This window comes from Notolepis coatsorum (genome assembly GCF_963971535.1).
Source record: "Notolepis coatsorum genome assembly, chromosome: 9".
NCBI lineage: Eukaryota > Metazoa > Chordata > Actinopteri > Aulopiformes > Paralepididae > Notolepis > Notolepis coatsorum.
The window spans coordinates 39590701-39612946 of record NC_140173.1 but is presented as its reverse complement, the minus strand read 5'-3'; the positions used below and the strand labels follow the sequence as shown (position 1 = coordinate 39612946).

Below are 22246 nucleotides of genomic sequence, written 5' to 3'. Positions count from 1 at the left end.
CGCCGAAGTACACAGTGTTGTACAAATACAACACCAACTCCCGGGGCTCTAGCTCTGTCAATCATTTGGCGATCTCGACAGTTATTGGACAGAGCTGTAGCCAATGAGTATGGCTTTCCAATGATACCCCACCTGGGGATGTACGAATCAGGGATCTAGGTGAAAAATCACGAGCGAAAACAGGAAGAGAAAAACCGCAGAATTAATTGAAGTCTATGAGCAAAAGGAAACCAGGAATGCTACACAGTTTACCAAAATCGCTCATTTCTGAACAGATTTTTATGAAATTCGGACATGTACTACACAAGACTTCAGGCTATGGACCCAGCATGTTGTTTCTGGGGAAATACTACTTCTGGACTACTAACTACTACAGAAAAACGTGAGTAACAAGTTTTTCTACAACTAAAGTGCAGACCTATGTTACTCTATTTCATTAGCACTAAAAGTGAATTATCTTTATTGTATCAGAAACTTCAGAATGTCATCATTCGAAAGAGACCACACACATGCATGTGCTATAAGTATAAAGTATAGTGTTTTGGTTTGCAAAAAAAATTATGCAGTCCTCAAAAACTAAAATTAAAAAGGCCAATTTTGGGGGCGCCTGTTAAGAGGTTTTAACAGCTCTCTTTGGGAGAAGTCCTTGGGGATTGGGGTCATGTCAATTCTACATACATCCATGGAATTAAATAATTATAATGATAATAAATACAACTATGTCTCTGTAACTGAGGGGTACAATTCCCTGACTGTATTGAATAAGTATGGTATCATTAAACCACTACTGTCTTATGTACATTACTACTGGCCATACAGTACACAGGTATATGAGATGAACACTTCCACAATGACACGGTTCCACAACAAATCTTGGTTAGAATAATATTTATTAGCAGCAATAATATTATATTACATTACTTTACCTAGAGTCGCGCTTGTAAGGCGAAGAATGTGCGTGAATAGATCAAGAGCGTAAGCCCATTCGAATATTACGCAGGAGATAATGAATACCACCTGTATTATAGGAATTAGGAATTATATCTATGGTACACTAGTAGGGCAGCGGGAGATACTAGGAGGGTCCCTCCGGTTGTAGGCCAGCAGGGGAGAGGATTTGTCGGTAACAAAAGTCTGGGTCAACGAAGAACAAGGAGACTCCAAGTACAGGAGACAGTGCAATAATCTCTTGATCCGCAGACGAACAACAGCTATTCTCCGGTATGCAGCTCCGCATGGAAGAAAGCTAGCCAGCCTCAGGCGTCCTAGAGGCGGGCTCGACGTTGCTCCTCACAGGGTAAATCCCACACAATTGTGGGTGTAGACGATTCTCCGCTCCATCAGCTACAGGACCAAAGCAAATATAATCCAGCCGAAAAGGGCTCTGTAGTCGTCGGGTAGGTTATCCAGTGTACATATCCACACGGTCCTCGTCTAGGGCTCCTCGGATGACGGCACCAGGTTAAGCCGCCCAGCCTGGATAAGCACACTAGCTAGGTACAAGGAAGCGTTGGTAATGCTGGTCACTGTAGAACGGTAGCCGCACGATACACTATACTTAAATAGACTATTACTGAATAATAGAATAGGTCGAACTCGACGGTACAGCGTTAAACTCTGATACTTCAGCTATTAGTTCGCACGTGGTCTCAAGGCTCTATTTCGGGGCAAAAACGGGCCCACTTCACAGCACGTTGTATCGTGGTGTGAGGCTTCAACTTATTGGGTAACATACTTCTGTATTCACCTGCGCCGTATTTATACGTTAGGTGAACAATCTAGTACCAGCCTTATTTCTGTCTCGTATTCTTGCGCAGAGCCGATCATGTTCAGGCATGTCTTTGGCGGTGACTTTGAACTAGACCTTGGGGGTATGGCCGTGGCGCCTAAGGGATCGCTGTCCAATAGGAGAATGAAATATTATGGTCTGTACTAGGTAAAAGGGATATTCCGTGTATATGTACAAAGAATACACAAGGGATATCAGACGATATACAAATACTATGCAATATATATCAAGTAATAAATATATATATTCGGTTTAATCTGATCCTTCGTAACAGCCGCCTCCTAATTAGTCCGCACCTAATTAGATAAGCAGAGACAGATTAACCGCACTGTCCACTACTCAATGTCCGTTGTGAGGGTAGGGCAGTTCACAAAGTCAGGGGGTCATGGTCGTCATCAAGAGAGTCGGGGAGCCTTGGCAACTCTATCAGCCTCGCAACGGGCCGGGTGTATGTCCGCCCTTGGGCGAGCACTTCTGCCGCTCTGACCTTTCCGTCGGCACCAGTGATCACTTTGCTTACGCGGCCGGCCGGCCACATAGCTCGGGGTAGTGACTGGTCGATAATCATGACGACTGTACCTTCCGTCAAATTGTCTCTTTCTTTCACCCATTTCTGGCGGGTCTGTAGAGACGGTAGATAGTGGAGGAGGAAACTGTTCCAAAACTTGTCAGCCAATACTTGACTGTACCTCCACATTCTTCGGCCGTTCGCTTCTTCAGGCCTGTACACTGTCTGTGGTAGCGCGGGGTCCAGCCGCTCCATCAAGAGAGTGTTGGGGGTGACTGGGTCGACATCTGCTACATCACTTGAGACGTAACCGAGGGGCTTTGAGTTCAATACTCCCTCGATCTCCGTGAGGACTGTCGTTAGGACTTCCTCCGCCACGGTCTGGGCCCCAAGCACGGCGTACAGGGCTGTCTTTATTGAACGTACTTCTCGTTCCCAAGTTCCACCGAAGTGAGGTGCATTCGGGGGGTTAAACTGGAAGTCAATCTGAGATGGAGCGAGGTGGGTCTTAAGTTCTGGGCCCATAGCTTGGAAGCTCTCTCTCAGCTCTCTTTCTCCGCCTTTGAAGTTTGTCCCGTGATCAGACAATAATATAGACGGTTTTCCTTTCCGCGATGTGAATCTCCGGAAGGCCATAAGGAATGAGTCCGTACTCATGGTTGGAAGGAGTTCTATGTGTATCGCTCGGGTGGTCATGCATTTGAATACAATACCCCACCGCTTCTCCGTCCCTCTTCCTTTCTTTACATACAGCGGGCCAAAACAGTCCATACCGGTGGAGTGAAAAGGCTTGTCGCCGAGTCGGAGGCGACAGGGGGGTAGGTCAGCCATCCTGGGTATACTGGGCTGTGCTCGCCATTTGCGACAGTCTAGACAAGTCCGCTGGAAGCGTCGTACTGCTTCTCTTCCTTGCAGTATCCAATAGCGACGTCTGATCTCCGCGAAGACTCTCTCTGCCCCGGCGTGGTGCACGTCCTCGTCGTATTTCTTTATGATGAGCTCTGTGACCTTGTGTCGGCTGTTTAAGACTATCAGGTACTTGACGTCATCCGGTAAGTCTGGGGCTCTCCTCAGACGACCACCCACTCTGATGAGATTATGGGCGTCGCTCTCAGGGGCCAAGTGGAGCAGTCTGCTGTCTGACGGGACTGGCTTTGATCCCTGCAGACAGTCTAGCTCGTCGGGGAACGAGTCTCTTTGGGCTCGCTGTAGCAGAAGGAGTTCTGCTTCTTCGTAGTTAGCTGCAGTAATGTCAGTAGTGGACGGAACCTCTGGGTGGTGCCACAGGAATGTCTTTAACTGCGCAGTCTCAAGGGTGAGGCAGTCGTCTATGTTGGGATCTGTGGGGACGAGTGTGTGTGTCAACCCACAGAACATAGATTTCTTCTTCTCTGCCTCCTCTTCACTTGCCTCCCGTGGGGTGGGTGTAGGCCACTCTTCTTCCGGGAGCTTGAGGAACTCGGGACCGTCACTATAGAGATTGTGACGGGTGAGGTCATCCAGGGACATTCCCCGTGTGATGACGTCAGCTGGGTTCTGTTTTGTGTCCACATACCTCCAGCATGCTGCTTCTGTTAACTCTTGGATCTCTGTGATTCTGACTCCCACGAAGACCTTGTATCTACACGAATCGGACTGGATCCATGTGAGTACGGTCATGGAGTCTGACCACAGGATTGTTCTTTGCACCGGGATGGTGAGTTCACGTTGGATTAACGTGGCGAGTTGCGCTCCTGCTAGGGCTGCGCAGAGCTCTAGACGCGGGGTAGATTGTTGCTTGCGGGGGGCTATTCTTGAGCGAGCCAGGATGAAGGCAGTATGTATTTCTCCTCCCTCCTCTCGGGCCCGCAAGTAGGCCACCGAACCGTAGGCTACTTCGGAGGCGTCGCTGAAGACGTGCAGGTCTATCTGACACGTCTCCGGCCTCACTGTGGGTGGGAAGTAGCTGCGGCGTATGTTGACACCTGGGAGCGAGCTGAGTTCTGTCTCCCACTCTCTCCATGTGGAGGCAAGGTGTTCGGGTATGGGATCGTCCCAGCCCTGGTCCTTGTCCCATAGCGCTCGCACAATCATCTTTGCCCTGGTGGTGTAAGGTAGAATACATCCCAACGGGTCATATTGTCTGGCGAGTGTTCTGTATACACTCCGTCTTGTGGTCGGTAGTGGAGTCGACCTTCCCTGCTCCTTGGTCAGGGGTGTATGTCTATAATGGAGCGAGTCTGTTTTGAAGCGCCAGACTAGTCCTAATGTCATTTCTTGGGCTTCTCCTGGGATGGTCGCCATCCAGGTCTCGCTGCTCGCTGCCTTGTCCTCTGGGGAGAGGCTGCGCAGTACTTGAGGGTCGCTGCTGGCCCACTGCCGGAGATCAAAGCCGCCTTTGATCAGGGAGGCGCAGAGCTTGAGTAGGAGGGCCTCGGCTTCTTCTGGCGTCGAGACGCTTTGCAGACAGTTGTCCACGTAGAAACTATTTCCTACACTTTGTCGGACCTCTTCATCAGCTGCTGGGTCTTCTGCGACGTGTTTTTGCAGTGCGAACGTAGCACAGCATGGGCTGCATGTGGTTCCGAAAGGGAGGACTTCCCATCGATAGATGGATGGTTGCTCATCCTCGATCCTCTCTCTCCATAAGAACCGCAGCAGGGGCTTGTCCTCTTCTACTAGTCGCACCTGCAGAAACATCCCTTTGATGTCGCCGCTGATGGCCACCTTGTTCTGGCGGAAACGTAGCAACACGCCCAGTAGAGAGGGGCCGAGTGTTGGGCCAGGCAAGAGCTCTTTATTCAGATTTTGTGATCCGATCTGGTAGCTGCAGTTAAACACAATCCGATCCTTGCCGTTGTGGTGGACTTTGTGGTGCGGCACGTACCATGATTCGGTCGTCTGATCGGCCTCTTTAATGTCAATTTTCTTTATGTGTCCCGCTGTGATTAGCTTGTTAATCTCAGCGCGGTACACAGTAGCTTGAGCGGGGTCTCTGGCTAGGCGCCGCTCTGTGTTCGATAGATACTGCTCCGTCGCTTCTTTTGGGGCGTGGAAGGTAGACATACCCTCTCGCCTCAGGAGTGGAGTTGCGTATCTCATCACTCCGTTGACTTTGACTCTCTTTGTCCCCTTCTCGAGGAGGGCTATAGCATAAATGTCTTCCTTGGAACGAATGTGTTTCTTTTCGTTCTTAAAGGGCATTGTCTCTAGTGTCCATAGCCTCTCGACGTGCTGTAGGAGGGTGGTGTCTTCTTCTGTCACTCTGGAGTGGAGGCAGCTAGTGGCTGCTGTTCGGTTGGGAGGCCTAGAGAGGGGGCCTTGTAGTGTCCATCCTAGGCGGGTCTCGACTGCTGCTGGACAGCCTCTGGGCCCAGTGTGGACCCGGTCCATCGGGACGATGAGGTGTGCATGGTCGGATCCTATCAGCAGGGTCGGGGTGGCACCGTCTATGAGCGGTATAGGTAGTTGACGCAGGTGCACGTATTTATCCATCAGCTTGGCGATGGGGTAGGTGTACTGCGACAGGCCTATATCTTGGCTGGTGAAAGCGTTAGTGATCCTATACCGTCTCTCTGGCTGCCCGCTTGCTGCGATAGTGAAGGAGACGTTCTCGCCCTTGATCATCTTCAGGTCTCTTCTTATAGTCCGAATCGTCATTGTTTCTTCGCTCCCCCGCAGCCCCAGCTGGGCCGCAGCGGACGCGAGGAGAAGGGTCTTCTCTGACCCGTCGTCAAGGACGGCGTAGGTGTCCATGACCTTGTCCTCGTAACTCAGTGTTACGCGGACCACCTTCAAGAGCACCCGGGCACCCCCGCTGCTGGCGGGGTCAATGTACATAACACTTGCCTTTGTGCTGCTTGAGGGTGCAGGCTTTCTTCTGTTACTGTCATGTAAAACGTCCAAGTGGGCTCCGTCACACCGACTACACCTCTTCTTTAAGCGGCACTCGGCTGCCATGTGACTGTGCGCACATCGGTAACAGCGGCGGTTGGACTTTATCCATTGACTCACCTCGTCGGCGGTCATCTTCTTGAACGTGTCACAGTGTGACAGCCAGTGTTCCTTTTCGCAGTACGGACATACAATCTTCCACTTCTCTTTCATCGAGGGGGTTCTGTGGCTCTTGTTGCTCGGTACTGATTCGGCTTGGTGCATGACGGTCACCAGCCTGCGGCCATCGTTTGCTCTCCTAGGTCCCTCTCTGGAGCTTGGTGCGCTCCGCACGAACGTATCCAATCGTAGGCTGTTGACTTCTCTCGCCAGGAAGTCGGCTAGGTCTAGGAGGGATGGCTCGGGACCGTTAGGATCACGGTGGTCTCTTTGCCGCCTGAAGCGCTCTTGTCGGGCGGGCGGAAGCTTCTCTAGTATTCTCTCAACATTAGAGTTCGCGTACAGTTCGTGCATACCCTTTTCCTTCTGTGCCCCCAGCATCCCTACCAGGGATTGTACCTTGATAGAGAGGTCATCTAGTGAGCGATTGTCTGTGGCTGGGGGTAGGCGGTCAATATTCCTTATCTCTTGTATTACGTAGTCCCATATGCGTCCATAACGTTGGTCGAGGGCTGCTAGAGCCGCGGTGTATGGGGTAGTAGAGGTGGAATATGCCAGCGCTATATTGTGCGCTCTGGGCACCTTCAGGTGCTTGAGTAGGATAGCATACTTGTACGGTTCATCTGGTACATCGGACATCATTGTCTCTAAGCACATTCGTAGCTCTGTGTACTGTGCTCTGTTCTCGTGTGTGAAGTCCGGGAACGTCGGTGTGCCAAGGTACGATGCCATGGATGGCTGGCACATCGGTGAGCGTTGGGGGAGAGGCCTCCTAGGCGAGTCTCCTCTTACGTGTCGTGGTGGGCTGGTACCTGTCGGGTACCAAGGCCCGTGTACCCAGGTGCTGTTCCTCGGGGCTGGTCGTGCGTCAAGCTCACCCGTGAATTGAGTCGGGGGTCTGTAGCGCAGAGCCGCGGGGGTAAAGTCTGGGCTGTACTGGACCTCTTGGTCCTGTGGAGTACGATGCTGCTGTTGGGCTTGACTTTCCTCCTCTCCCTCTTCTTCTTCCTCTGCCAGGTCATCTAGATCCTGTATTCTTCTATTTAGTCTCTCAGCGGCGTAGGCCGGTTCTTCCCTGTTGCTGGGTCTCGCATGGACCGGTCGGGGAGGGGGTTCGGAGAGGGGTATAGGCTCTCTCGGTTGGCCGGGCTCAGGGTCGCTTGAGCGTGTAGGGGAGGGTGCCCTAGACCCTTGTCTTGACGATGCCCTGGAGCCCCGTGCGGAGGGAGGGGGGGTTACCCTGGCAATCAGTTGCTCCATTATCTGCGCTTGTAATCGGTCGCGCTTGGCTTCGCGCTTGATGTGAGCGAGGTCGCGCTCTGCTTCGCGCTGGGCTTGGGCTGCGTCGCGCTGTGCATTGGCGGCTCCGCGCTGTGCATCGGCGCGGTCTCTTTCCATATTCTCTTCCGTCTGGAGGCGTCTGGTCTCCAGGCGTATGCGGTCGTCGTCACTCCTTTGCTGCACCTGGAAGCGCTCTCGCTGGGTCGCAGAGTGTTCGCGTTCACTAAGGGCTTGCGCTTGGAGTTGCGCGTGGAAACGTTCTCGTTCCATGGAGGAATGTTCGCGCTCGCTAAGCGTCTGTGCTTGGAGTCGATCGCGTTCAGTGGAGGCTGCCAGGGTGGCGATAAAGGCCTGCGCCAGCATCTTGTCCGCCTCGCTGGGGGAAGACACTGATGGAGGTGATCGGCTTCTGGCAGTGCTCGTTGGAGATCCGTTCTCCTGTCGCGCTCCGAGGAGGTCTATCTCCTGGGTGCGCGTCTCTTCTGGTGGTGGGTCGGGCTCCGTCCCTGGAGGGCTTTCTTTATCCTGGAGCTCTCCGGGGACTGCCTCGTCGACGTTGGCGGGGGGTAAAGTCATGTCAGGTCCCTCCTGGTCCCCCCCGTGAGCTTGGTCAGTTACGTTAGAACCCACTAGGGTCTCTACTGGCGGGGTCGCCTGGTCGGTAGGGTTTGACATACTTTTACTATCCGCTTTTTCCGCGTTTAACGTCTGTAGAAAGCTAGGTAGTAGACTGGCAGCGTAGTCCTCTAGGTAATGAGGTGGCTGCCGTCTGCACTGCGGGCGATCTAGCTTAGGAGAACCGTTTTGTGGAGTGTTCATCATTGGCCATGTCAATATTAAGATTATATTAATATTACGCTAGTTACCCTCCGGCTCGAAGGACCAATTGTAACTGAGGGGTACAATTCCCTGACTGTATTGAATAAGTATGGTATCATTAAACCACTACTGTCTTATGTACATTACTACTGGCCATACAGTACACAGGTATATGAGATGAACACTTCCACAATGACACGGTTCCACAACAAATCTTGGTTAGAATAATATTTATTAGCAGCAATAATATTATATTACATTACTTTACTTAGAGTCGCGCTTGTAAGGCGAAGAATGTGCGTGAATAGATCAAGAGCGTAAGTCCATTAGAATATTACGCAGGAGATAATGAATACCACCTGTATTATAGGAATTAGGAATTATATCTATGGTACACTAGTAGGGCAGCGGGAGATACTAGGAGGGTCCCTCCGGTTGTAGGCCAGCAGGGGAGAGGATTTGTCGGTAACGAAAGTCTGGGTCAACGAAGAACAAGGAGACTCCAAGTACAGGAGACAGTGCAATAATCTCTTGATCCGCAGACGAACAACAGCTATTCTCCGGTATGCAGCTCCGCATGGAAGAAAGCTAGCCAGCCTCAGGCGTCCTAGAGGCGGGCTCGACGTTGCTCCTCACAGGGTAAATCCCACACAATTGTGGGTGTAGACGATTCTCCGCTCCATCAGCTACAGGACCAAAGCAAATATAATCCAGCCGAAAAGGGCTCTGTAGTCGTCGGGTAGGTTATCCAGTGTACATATCCACACGGTCCTCGTCTAGGGCTCCTCGGATGACGGCACCAGGTTAAGCCGCCCAGCCTGGATAAGCACACTAGCTAGGTACAAGGAAGCGTTGGTAATGCTGGTCACTGTAGAACGGTAGCCGCACGATACACTATACTTAAATAGACTATTACTGAATAATAGAATAGGTCGAACTCGACGGTACAGCGTTAAACTCTGATACTTCAGCTATTAGTTCGCACGCGGTCTCAAGGCTCTATTTCGGGGCAAAAACGGGCCCACTTCACAGCACGTTGTATCGTGGTGTGAGGCTTCAACTTATTGGGTAACATACTTCTGTATTCACCTGCGCCGTATTTATACGTTAGGTGAACAATCTAGTACCAGCCTTATTTCTGTCTCGTATTCTTGCGCAGAGCCGATCATGTTCAGGCATGTCTTTGGCGGTGACTTTGAACTAGACCTTGGTGGTATGGCCGTGGCGCCTAAGGGGTCGCTGTCCAATAGGAGAACGAAATATTATGGTCTGTACTAGGTAAAAGGGATATTCCGTGTATATGTACAAAGAATACACAAGGGATATCAGACGATATACAAATACTATGCAATATATATCAAGTAATAAATATATATATTCGGTTTAATCTGATCCTTCGTAACAGTCTCCATGTATTGGCGTATAAAAATGCAGTCCATTTTATATCAGTTCTATTTGGGAGAAGTCCTTGGGGACTGCGGTCACTTCGATTCTATAGACATCCGCAGAATTAAATAATTATAATGATAATAAATATAGACAATATTTGTAACATTAACAATTACGTTTTCCATGTATAGTCATGACTCAATGAGGCATTGTGAGCATTACACACACTGCAAACGAAATAAATAGGAACTAAAATTAGGGATGTCCGATATTATCGGCCTACCGATATTATCGGCAGATATTGGCATAAAAATGTGATATCGGAAACTATCGGTATTGTTTTTTTTTTTTTTTTTTTCATTTATTTAACCTTTATTTACCCAGGCAAGCAAGTAAGAACACATTTTTATTTTATTTATTGTCAAAGTATGCATAATGTTGTGTTAATTACACAACAAGAGATATGTAATATTAATTACCTGAAATTATTCCGTTTTTGGGGGGGAAACCCTGCATATATATCGGTATCGGAAATTAAGAGTTGGACAATATCGGTATATCGGTATCGGTAAAAAAGCCAATATCGAGCATCCCTAACTAAAACCAATCACGCGGATAATAGACTAAGAATAGATGAACGAATTCTATATAAATGTATAGCTTATTAACAATGCAGCAGATATTGTGAGGATACTGTACATACACACACACCCCCGCGCACGCTGAACCTGCCTCACCAAGCTGTTTCTCCACCCATTTATTTATTTATTTATTTCTAAGCAATAGAAATAAATGAAACCAACAATAAATAATATCATAGAGAACAGGGCGGTATATGGCATATTAATACAGTCTATTCCACTTTACAGATCAGGCGCAAATTGCTTTCGCGTCCTTAACCTCTTAACCCCGTCGGGCCCTGTTTATAGAAATCTCAACTCATCGAGTCGGAAAAAGGCGTTTATTGACGCGTAGTCTTTTGAGAGAAGAGACCCAGGGCTTTTCGATGTTTTTATTTATTAAAACTACACTTCCCAGCTCACGCCAGCCCCTGTCAATCATCTGACTTCTAGCGTCAAGGTTTTTTCTTTCTCTTTTTTTCTGGATCATATCTCACGGATAGAACAAATCTGAACGTTATTGCCATAAAAAAAATTTAAGCGGAGGTTCGAACCCAATAATTAAGATTCGAATGCCAATGTAACGAACGAAGGTCTGAACGTTCGAACGTTTGGGCTCAGCCCATCTGCGTATTTAGACCACTTTTACTGGGGCACGTGCCCCAGTATTGATCAGCTGTGCCCCAGTAAAAATGTCCCCAGAAAAAGAAAAAAAAGGCATAGTAGGCGTTTCGCAGTGCCGATAATGGAACGTTTGTCCCGCGTTCCGCTGCAACAGAACAATGTCCTGCATTTCAAAGATCATGGTTAAAACAATAAGTTCATTTAATGCGACGTCTGTGTCAAAAACCAATGTGCAGCCGAGCCAAGCAGCCCGAGCTGTCAGTGTGGCACGCAGGTGCGTGATGACGCGTGTTTTATGTAGACAGTGGCATCAGTGAAGTGGAGAAGAAAGATCGCCGAAAACGATAAAAGTAAAGCTAGCTAAACAAAACAAGAAAATGGAGGCAACTCCTAAGAAAAAAAGACTTTGCTCATACAACAGAGACTGGGAGAAGAAATATACATGGCTGAGATCTGTTTCAGACGATACCCAAAAGGACGAGTGCAGGGCGGGGGCTTCACCATCACCCAGGTCGGTGGACTGGGACCTGATTTCAATGTTTACTAATAGAAGTGAGACTCATTGGACTTGGCTCATTTTCTGTGAAGAGCATATAAAATAACACGTTTTGATTGGGTGCACTATACACTGGACCCGGACGTGTGGAAATTGTAGGTGAAAACAAGTAAACATGGTAAATATGAAGCAAAAAGGTTCACTGTGTACCTTCACTGTTTGCCCCCACCTTGTTTCATTCATACTGTTTTACATTTTTTATCACAAAACAAATAGCACTTGTATTTATAAATGAGATCTAGCTGAGATAAATGGCTAATATTAACCATACTGTGTTTATGCTGTCTATATTGGTTGTAATTGAGATAACAGTTAACATATGTTAAGTATTGACTATTTTTACATAAATGGTTATGGCTTTATTGTTTTAAAATCCCAATAATGTTGTGGGTTCACCAGACACACACATATTGGGTGAGTAACCAAAACGCGTACACCACACAAGTATGAATATTACTTGTATGACATGTATCAGCATGTACATGTGAGGATGGGGGGTTCTTGCGGAGCCCAATAGCAAAACACAGGAGGAGAGAATGGAGCGGTTTAGGGTTCTTTAATTATTCTTCCCAACCAAGCAGAGTATAACAGGAATGTGAAACAGGAATGTGAACAACACGGAGGTCATAATGTTCTTGGGGGGGAAGAAGAATGAGAGCAGGTGCACTTCAGTGCAGCTGTCGGCAGCGAGAGAGGGAGGACACAGGTCTTGCGCTTGAGAGCGAGCAGGAGTCCTCTTTGCGGGGCTCGAGACGTCAGGGTGGAAGGACGCTGGGGCTCGAGACGTCAGGGTGGAAGGGCGCCGGAGCGAAGTCCTGGGGCACAAGAAACAGAAGGTTAGGGCAAGCATAAACAGGGGTAGTTACAGCTGGTCTTCAGGTAGCGTCGTCGTACCTCAGTAGGCAGTTTAACACCGCGACGTTGGATGACGGGTTCTGCCAGTTGAAGTAGGGAACGCTTGATGAGGTGATCTCTTGCAGCCGCGCTGATTGCTCCTCATCTGGCAGACACGAGCTCTGATCGTGACAGTACACATCAAATTAAAACAAATAAAGAACTGGCTATTCATCTACTAATCCTATGGATTATTGAATTATTAACACTTCACTGCTAATAATGCTCAGGAAAAGATGGCTGAAAAGACCATTAATTAATGCAGTGATTTTATCAGCTTGGATACCAAGATTGATGGTTACCTGCAATGCTGTGGTGGCTGAGAAGGTGAAGCATCTACAGTTTAATAAGATTAATAACAAAATGTGCTATATATAGCCTACCGTCTGCGTTGAATATGAAATAAAGGCATCTAAATGATAAAAAAAAAAAAAAAAAACAAGCTCAATCAAAATGATTCCAAAATAGTGAAGAAAATGACTTTAGGAAGAACAAAGGCAGAGGCTCTGGTCAAATACATCCTTGCTCCAAAGGCAGTGGGTGATGTTCTCAAGGCCTTAACATCAGACAAACCCCTCCCATTCTCCATACAGACGGATGCATCTAACCTAACCCTAACCCTAAAACCGAAATAAAGTTACAAAAAAAAAGTTACAAAATTTCGCCCAAAAAACGCCCAAAACTTGGCATCCCTAAGTGCCCCCCTGTGCCCCAGTACAGTGCTTGGTCTAGATACGCCCCTGGCTCAGCCCTACTCTGCACTCAACACCGCAGCACCCAAGTTTCAGCACTGTTTGATGAACATTGTTACGCAGCTGAAAGAGTTGTACCCTTCCTGCTGACTTGTCGTACAGAACTTCAACTCCAACTCACATTGGATAAAAGCGTTCAGCTAAATGACTAAACGTAAATGTAAACGTTGTGTCTCAGGTTCTGGTGACGGTTCTGGATGTGAACGACTTCCGTCCTCGGTTCTCCGAGCGTGTCTTCAGCACCAGCGTGTTTGAGAACGAGCCCAGCGGCACGTCGGTCATCACCATCACCGCCACGGACCTGGACGAGGGAGAGAACGGCCTGCTGACCTACGACCTGCAGGGGCCTGGAGACGGTACAACACAACATACATTATGGACCTTTTTTCAGGTTGTCGATTCATACTTTAGTTACATATTTTAAAGGAACATGCCAACATTTTGGAATGTTTGGCTTACCGTCTTCTCCAGAGAGAGACAAGAAGATAGATACCACTTTCCTCTCTGTGCGTTCAGTAGAAAGCTATCTGGCTCCATGTTAGCCTAGCTTAGCACAATGAATGGAAGTGGACAGTGCCGGTTAGCCTTCGGGAGAGGTGTTAGTTGGATAATGCCTAGGCTAACTGGTCATGTCCGCTTCCATTAATTGTGCTAAACTAGGCTAACGTGCAGCCAGATAGCTTTCTACTGAACGCACAGAGAGGAAACTGGTATCTATCTTCCTGTCTCTCTCTCTGTAAGCTAATTTCCCAAAATGTTGGCGTGTTCGTTTAAGCATCAGGCTACAGTGCTGTACAGGCGGTGGCCGTACATCCTTGTTGCGACAGACTTAAATATTTATTTTGGACAGGTGGAGAAGTGGATGGTAACATGATCAAAGCAAAAACTCAGCCCTAGCAAACCGCAGACAAACACTGTGCTGCTATACGCCCGCAGCTGGGGTGAAGGGATGGACAGGATGCCACTCAGTTGTTAATTTTTTCTCCAACAGGTTACAAACCTTGAAACAAAACACACATTCAGTCAATAACCACCACAACACTACTATCATTCTGAAAACAAATCGCTTACTCTCACATCCACTCACCAGTTGCCTCTCGTTCCCTTCTCTGGCTGTCAAATTCCCCGCAACTTCCTGTTTACAACTTTCACTGACACCATGTGACGTATCTCGACCAATTACAGCCCACTCCTCGCTAAGGCCCAGGATCACACGTGAATTATAAATACATCTCCATTCACAAAAACGCACAACATAAAGCGCTTCCATACATCCGAAATTAAAACATAATTATAATCATAGCTCAACTACCACTAATCAACATTCACATAAACGCACAGCATAAAAAACAACACTTACATTAACTTATTTAAAATACACAGAACTAAAGTGCACCTAAACTCCACCACCCCATAGAAAAGCTACACACAACACACACACACACACACACACACACACACACACACACACACACACACACACACACACACACACACACACACACACACACACACACACACACACACACACACACACACTCACACCTAGATTATATGATCATCTTTTGCATCTTTACATTCAGTCTGGGCTGGACAAGGGACTGATGCAATCTTTTTGTCAATCTGGCATCCATGACTTTGACTTAGTTGTAGGTAGGCCTAGGCAGAATGCAGTCCTCTGTCTCTCTCTCCTCTGTTTCTCTCCTCTGTCTCTCTCCTCTGTCTCTCTCCTCTCTTTCTCTCTCTGTCTCTCTCCTCTCTCTCTCCTCTGTTTCTCTCCTCTGTTTCTCTCTTCTGTCTCTCTGTCTCTCTTCTGTCTCTCTCCTCTGTCTCTCTCCTCTGTCTCTCTCCTCCGTTTCTCTGTCTCTCTCCTCTGTTTCTCTCCTCTGTCTCTCTCTGTTTCTCTCCTCTGTCTCTCTCTGTTTCTCTCCTCTGTCTCTCTCCTCTGTCTCTCTCCTCTGTTTCTCTCCTCTGTTTCTCTCCTCTGTCTCTCTCTCTGTCTCTCTCCTCTGTCTCTCTCTCTGTCTCTCTCCCCTGTTTCTCTCCTCTGTTTCTCTCTTTTGTCTCTCTGTCTCTCTTCTGTCTCTCTCCTCTGTCTCTCTCCACTGTCTCTCTCCTCTGTCTCTCTCATATCTCTCTCTCCTCTGTTTCTCTCCTCTGTCTCTCTCCTCTGTCTCTCTCCTCTGTCTCTCTCCTCTGTTTCTCTCCTCTGTCTCTCTCCTCTGTCTCTCTCCTCTGTCTCTCTCCTCTCTCTCTCTCCTCTGTCTCTCTCCTCTGTCTCTCTCATCTCTCTCTCTCCTCTGTTTCTCTCCTCTGTCTCTCTCCTCTGTTTCTCTCCTCTGTTTCTCTCCTCTGTTTCTCTCCTCTCTCTCTCCTCTGTCTCTCTCCTCTGTTTCTCTCCTCTGTCTCTCCTCCGTTTCTCTCCTCTGTCTCTCTCTGTTTCTCTCCTCTCTCTCTCCTCTGTCTCTCTCCTCTGTCTCTCCTCTGTTTCTCTCCTCTTTCTCTCTCCACTGTCTCTCTCCTCTCTCTCTCCTCTGTTTCTCTCCTCTGTCTCTCTCCTCTGTCTCTCTCCTCTGTTTCTCTCATCTCTCTCTCTCCTCTGTTTATCTCCTCTTTCTCTCTCCTCTGTTTCTCTCCTCTCTCTCTCTCCTCTGTCTCTCTCCTCTGTCTCTCCTCTGTTTCTCTCCTCTTTCTCTATCATCTTTCTCTCTCCTCTGTCTCTCTCCTATGTCTCTCCTCTGTTTCTCTCCTCTGTTTCTCTCCTTTGTCTCTCTCCTCTGTTTCTCTCTTCTCTCTCTCTCCTCTGTCTCTCTCCTCTGTATCTCTCCTGTCTCTCCTCTGTTTCTCTCTCTGCTTTCTCTCTCCTCTGTTTCTCTCCTCTGTCTCTCCTCTGTTTCTTTCCTCGGTTCCTCTCCTCTGTTTCTCTCCTCTGTTTCTCTCCTCTGTCTCTCTCCTCTGTCTCTCCTCTGTCTCTCCTCTGTTTCTCTCCTCTGTATCTCTCCTCTGTCTCTCCTCTGTTTCTCTCCTCTGTCTCTCTCCTCTGTTTCTCTCCTCTGTTTCTCTCCTCTGTCTCTCTCCTCTGTCTCTCCTCTGTTTCTCTCCTCTGTTTCTCTCCTCTGTCTCTCTCCTCTGTCTCTCTCATCTCTCTCTCTCCTCTGTTTCTCTCCTCTGTCTCTCTCCTCTGTTTCTCTCCTCTGTTTCTCTCCTCTGTTTCTCTCCTCGGTTTCTCTCCTCTGTTTCTCTCCTCTGTTTCTCTCCTCTGTCTCTCTCCTCTGTCTCTCTCCTCTGTCTCTCTCATCTCTCTCTCCTCTGTTTCTCTCCTCTGTCTCTCTCCTCTGTTTCTCTCCTCTGTTTCTCTCCTCTGTTTCTCTCCTCGGTTTCTCTCCTCTGTTTCTCTCCTCTGTTTCTCTCCTCGGTTTCTCTCCTCTGTTTCTCTCCTCTGTCTCTCTCCTCTGTCTCTCCTCTGTTTCTCTCCTCTGTTTCTCTCCTCTGTCTCTCTCCTCTGTCGCTCTCATCTCTCTCTCTCCTCTGTTTCTCTCCTCTGTCTCTCTCCTCTGTTTCTCTCCTCTGTTTCTCTCCTCTGTTTCTCTCCTCTGTTTCTCTCCTCTGTTTCTCTCCTCGGTTTCTCTCCTCTGTTTCTCTCCTCTGTTTCTCTCCTCTGTCTCTCTCCTCTGTCTCTCTCCTCTGTCTCTCTCATCTCTCTCTCTCCTCTGTTTCTCTCCTCTGTCTCTCTCCTCTGTTTCTCTCCTCTGTTTCTCTCCTCTGTTTCTCTCCTCTGTTTCTCTCCTCTGTTTCTCTGCTCTGACTCCTCACTTTCTCTCCTCTCCGTCTTCAGATGCCTTCAGTTTGGATCCGGACACCGGCCTGGTTCGCTCTCTCCGTCTGCTGCAGTCCTTTGAGCGTTTCAACCTGACCGTGGTGGCTACGGACCAGGGCCGTCCTCCGCTGTGGGCCACCACCTCCCTGCACATCACCGTGATCGACGTCAACGACAACAGGCCCTTGTTCGTCAGGCCCACCAACGGGACCATCATGCATATACAAGAGGTGTTGAGAAAATGCCTTCTTATCCAATACTATTATGATTTTACATTAAAAGGTACTATGTGTACTATTTAATCATTTGCAATAAGGTGTACACTCAACCACATAATAATAACCACAAATAATATGGGAAAAAAAATAAATGCCATTTAGACTCTCACTCATTAAATTATGTCCTTTTGACGATAAGCTAGCATAAAACGACTGATACATACCAACGATAAGCTAATATAAAATGACTGATACATACGATTGATAAACTAGCATAAAGCGAGTGATACATAGAAACAATAAACTAGCATAAAACGAGTGATACATATGAATGATAAGCTAGCATAAAACAACTGATACATGTGTTACGACGGAGACAGGTAGGTTCCAGTTGTGGAGTAATAAGTAGAAGCAGAGAGGGTGTTTACTCATTAACGGTGGTTCTCTTTATTTGTAGAACGGTACACCTAGAGTAATTTCAACACTGACGCAGGGCGTCTAGGAGAGAAAGAAATAATGATAACAATAATGACAGCAACGTCCAGTGTCTGCAGTACCACCGTGTACTCTGCAGGAGAATGAGAAGTTCCGACAACTGGAAGTAGAAAGACAGGGGTTAAATAAGACCACATTCCAGACATACCAAGCGCACCAACGTGACAACCAATCAGGAGACCCAAACAATAAGTGACAAGTGACAGGGAGACAAGTGACAGGGAAGCCAAGTGACAGGTGTTAGAATGGTGGGTGGTTCTCAGGCGGGGCCAGCGAACCCAAGCGTTACAGCAATGATAAGCTAGCATAAAACAACTGATACATACTGTATGAATGATAAGCTAGCATAAAACAACTGATACATACTGTATGAATGATAAGCTAGCATAAAACAACTGATACATACTGTATGAATGATAAGCTAGCATAAAACAACTGATACATACTGTATGAATGATAAGCTAGCACGAAGCATTTTAGTGCTAATGAAATAGAGTAGCATATAGGTCTGAGCTTGAGTTGAACTTGAACTTGTGTACTCAAATTTTTCTGTAGTGGTTGCAATATCCCAAATTTAACCTCTTAACATGCACCCAGAAAATCAGCAATTCTTTTACTTGAACTTGAGGACTGCATACTTTTTTTGCAAAGCTTATCTTTATACTTTATGCTTATAGCACATGCATACGCCTGATCTCTTTTGAAAGATAACATTCTGAAGTTTCTTACACAATAAAGAATATTTTAGTGCTAATGAAATAAGAGTAAAATAGGGCTGCACTTGAGTTGAACTTGAACTTGTGTACTCATGTTTTTCTGTAGAAGTTGCAATATTCCAATATAATATATATATATTTTTTGCATATGCTGGAAAACACACACACACACACTACCCTATCTGACACACACACACACACACACACACACACACACACACACACACACACACACACACACACACACACACACACACACACACACACACACACACACACACACACACCTACACACACACACACACACACACACACACACACACACACACACACAGACACACTACCCTATCTGACACACACACACACACTACCCTATCTGACACACACACTACCCTATCTGACACACACATACACACACACACACTACCGTATCTGACACACACACACACACACACACACACTACCCTATCTGACACACACACACACACACACACACACACACACACACACACACACACACACACACACACACACACACACACACACACACACACACACACACATTCTACCCTATATGACACATTGCCCCCCCCCCCCCCCCCCTCCAGGAGCAGCCCCCAGGCGTCCAGGTGTACGAGGTGTTTGCTACGGACGGTGATGAGGGGGTTAATGGAGAGGTGCGTTATGCCTTCCTCCAGACTGGAGCAGGAAACAGAGACTGGGAGAACTTCCACATCGATGCACTGAGTGGCCTCATCACTACCTCCGTGAAGCTGGACAGAGAGAAACAGCCTCTGTACAGTGTGAGTCTGTCTGTCTGTCTGTCTGTCTGTCTGTCTGTCTGTCTGTCTGTCTGTCTGTCTGTCTGTCTGTCTGTCTGTCTGTCTGTCTGTCTGTCTGTCTGTCTGTCTGTCTGTCTGTCTGTCTGTCTGTCTGTCTGTCTGTCTGTCTGTCTGTCTGTCTGTCTGTCTGTCTGTCTGTCTGTCTTGTCTGTCTGTCTGTCTGTCTGTCTGTCTGTCTGTCTGTCTGTCTGCCTGTGTGTCTGTCTGTCTGTCTGTCTGTCTGTCTGTCTGTCTGTCTGTCTGTCTGTCTGTCTGTCTGTCTGTCTGTCTGTCTCTCCCTGTCTCTCTCCCTGTCTCTCTCCCTGTCTCTCTCCCTGTCTGTCTGTCTGTCTGTCTGTCTGTCTGTCTGTCTGTCTGTCTGTCTGTCTGTCTGTCTGTCTGTCTGTCTGTCTGTCTGTCTGTCTGTCTGTCTGTCTGTCTGTCTGTCTGTCTGTCTGTCTGTCTATCTGTCTTTCTGTCTGTCTGTCTGTCTGTCTGTCTGTCTGTCTGTCTGTCTGTCTGTCTGTCTGTCTGTCTGTCTGTCTGTCTGTCTGTCTGTCTGTCTGTCTGTCTGTCTGTCTGTCTGTCTGTATGTCTGTCTGTCTGTCTGTCTGTCTGTCTGTCTGTCTCTCTGTCTTTCTAACTGTCTCTGTCCTCTGTTCCCTCAGCTGATCTTGGTAGCCTATGACTTGGGTCAGCCAGTGCCTTATGAGACCACTCAGCCCCTGCAGGTGGCGCTGTTGGACATCGATGACAACGAGCCTGTCTTCCTCAAACCCCCGGTGAGTCCTAAGTGTAGCCGGTACAACGCTGTACCTGCCAAACACTTCGACCATGCCTTGAGTGTGAGTCGAACCCCGGGCCTCCGCACTGCGGGCGACATCACAAACCGCTGCGCCAAGAAAGGATATCCTCTCTAAGCGCTCAGTTTGGATGCCTCTGGGGAGTGAGTTTTACTTCTATGTACCGTAGTCACACTATCGCGGTACATATCCGTTACATTCACCCCCCCTAAACTCACACCACTCAGGCATCCGGGTCAAACGGCACCACTGTAGCCGGTACAACGCTGTACCTGCCAAACACTTCGACCATGCCTTGAGTGGGAGTCGAACCCTGGGCGTCCGCACTGCGGGCGACATCACAAACCGCTGGGATATCCTCTCTAAGCGCTCAGTTTGGATGCCTCTGGGGAGTGAGTTTTACTTCTATGTACCGTAGTCACACTATCGCGGTACATATCCGTTACATAAGCATCCCTGACCACTGAGAGAGAGAGAGAGAGAGAGAGAGAGAGAGAGAGAGAGAGAGAGAGAGAGAGAGAGAGAGAGAGAGAGAGAGCTAGTAGACCTGACCAGTGAGAGAGAGAGAGAGAGAGAGAGAGAGAGAGAGAGAGAGAGAGAGAGAGAGAGAGAGAGAGAGAGAGAGAGAGAGAGAGAGAGAGAGAGCTAGTAGACCTGACCAGTGAGAGAGAGAGAGAGAGAGAGAGAGAGAGAGAGAGAGAGAGAGATTTTATAAAAAACTTTATTTACACACCAATAATACAAGGGATACAATCAAAACAAATACTTCACATCTCAACTAAACAAAAACAAAAAACTGCAAACTCCAACAACACAACCACGAAACCACAAAAAAACCATGGCACATTCACATGAAAACATCACAGAATGCCAACTCCTCATCCACCACCGAGCAAATAACCTCCTTGTAACACCACTGTTCCACAAAAGTATCTACATTTTTCATCTCTTTATAGAATCTAAAATCTATCCAGACCCTTGCTCTTACCATTGCTAAAAACACTGGCAACTCCTGAACCTCTTCACTTTCGTTTGATTTTCCTTATAAGATAAATTGCCATTTTGCTTCACCCAACAGGAACTTTAACAGTTTCCACTTAAAAGCATTGCTTCTCCTGTACCCAGCTCCAAATATAAAAACAGCCTTGGACCACTCCTCGTTAAGAGACAAAAACAAGATTCTTAATGTATCAAATAAGAGCTCAAGCCTACCACACTCTAAAAAACAATGGAAAATATTTTCCACACTTCCACAGAAAGGACACCTATTTGATACATTAGGATTCACAAGAGAAATAATAGTGTTTACAGCAACAGCTCCATGGAGAATCCTCCACTGTAAATCCCCAGTTCTTTTTTTTGATGGGAGTTTATACAAGGCTCTCCATCCTGGACTTAAAACACAGTTCACATCAAAAAAAATCTCCACACAGAGTCCTCTTTTCAATTTAGCTTGCCCGCGTTGAGAGCTTTGACACAACATTTGTAAAAAAAACTTTGCCACCGACAGTATATAAATCCAGTCCTTTCGAACATGTTTCGTCCAAAAGGCGCCCAGAACAGCCATTAACATCTGTATACAGTTCCACCTCTGGAAAAGGGTCCTCTTCATCCGGGATCTACTCCCCCACACAGTACATCCTCAAAAGTTAAAAACTTTCCAAAGACAGTCTTTCAGCCCACCATCTTAAAATATAATCCATTTGTCGAACTGAATTCAGACCCAGCAGTTTAGCCACAGCATGTCCATCCTCTAACCTTGGCCCAGCTACATCCACAATTTCCCCCAGCGTGAGTATTCCGTTTTTGCTCAGTATGTGTCTGAGGCCTGGTGTTGAACTGTCCGTAATGTCCATTCTTGCCCCACCGACAAGAGGTTCCTCCAACAACCAATACATTGAAAGAGCAGGCTCAGACATTTTCCTTTTAAATAAATTCCATGCTTTAAAAACCCCTTTGTACAATGGAGACAATTCTGACAAATTTAACAAATGACCATCCATTAAAAACAAACCAGCATCAAAACCGAACCCATTTACCCTCCTTAAAATGACACTTGCAACATTTCTCCACACAAGAATGTTGCCTGCATATGTGAGGTACTTTTGTACA

At 47.4% G+C, this 22246-nt stretch overlaps 1 protein-coding gene across 1 annotated transcript in view; it reads left to right on the top strand.

Moving 5' to 3' along the window:
* Window positions 1-21972, top strand: part of LOC311234598 (cadherin-23-like) — a gene marked incomplete at both ends in the record, with an annotated part of 31465 nt that extends 9493 nt beyond the window's left edge. Inside the window, 5 exons of the mRNA XM_084321845.1 lie at window positions 13443-13620; window positions 17100-17311; window positions 19119-19313; window positions 20000-20176; window positions 21949-21972. Coding sequence (XP_084177971.1) covers window positions 13443-13620; window positions 17100-17311; window positions 19119-19313; window positions 20000-20176; window positions 21949-21972 — 786 coding nt within the window. The remainder of the gene's footprint in view (window positions 1-13442; window positions 13621-17099; window positions 17312-19118; window positions 19314-19999; window positions 20177-21948) is intronic.
* Window positions 21973-22246: the final 274 nt, after the last annotated feature.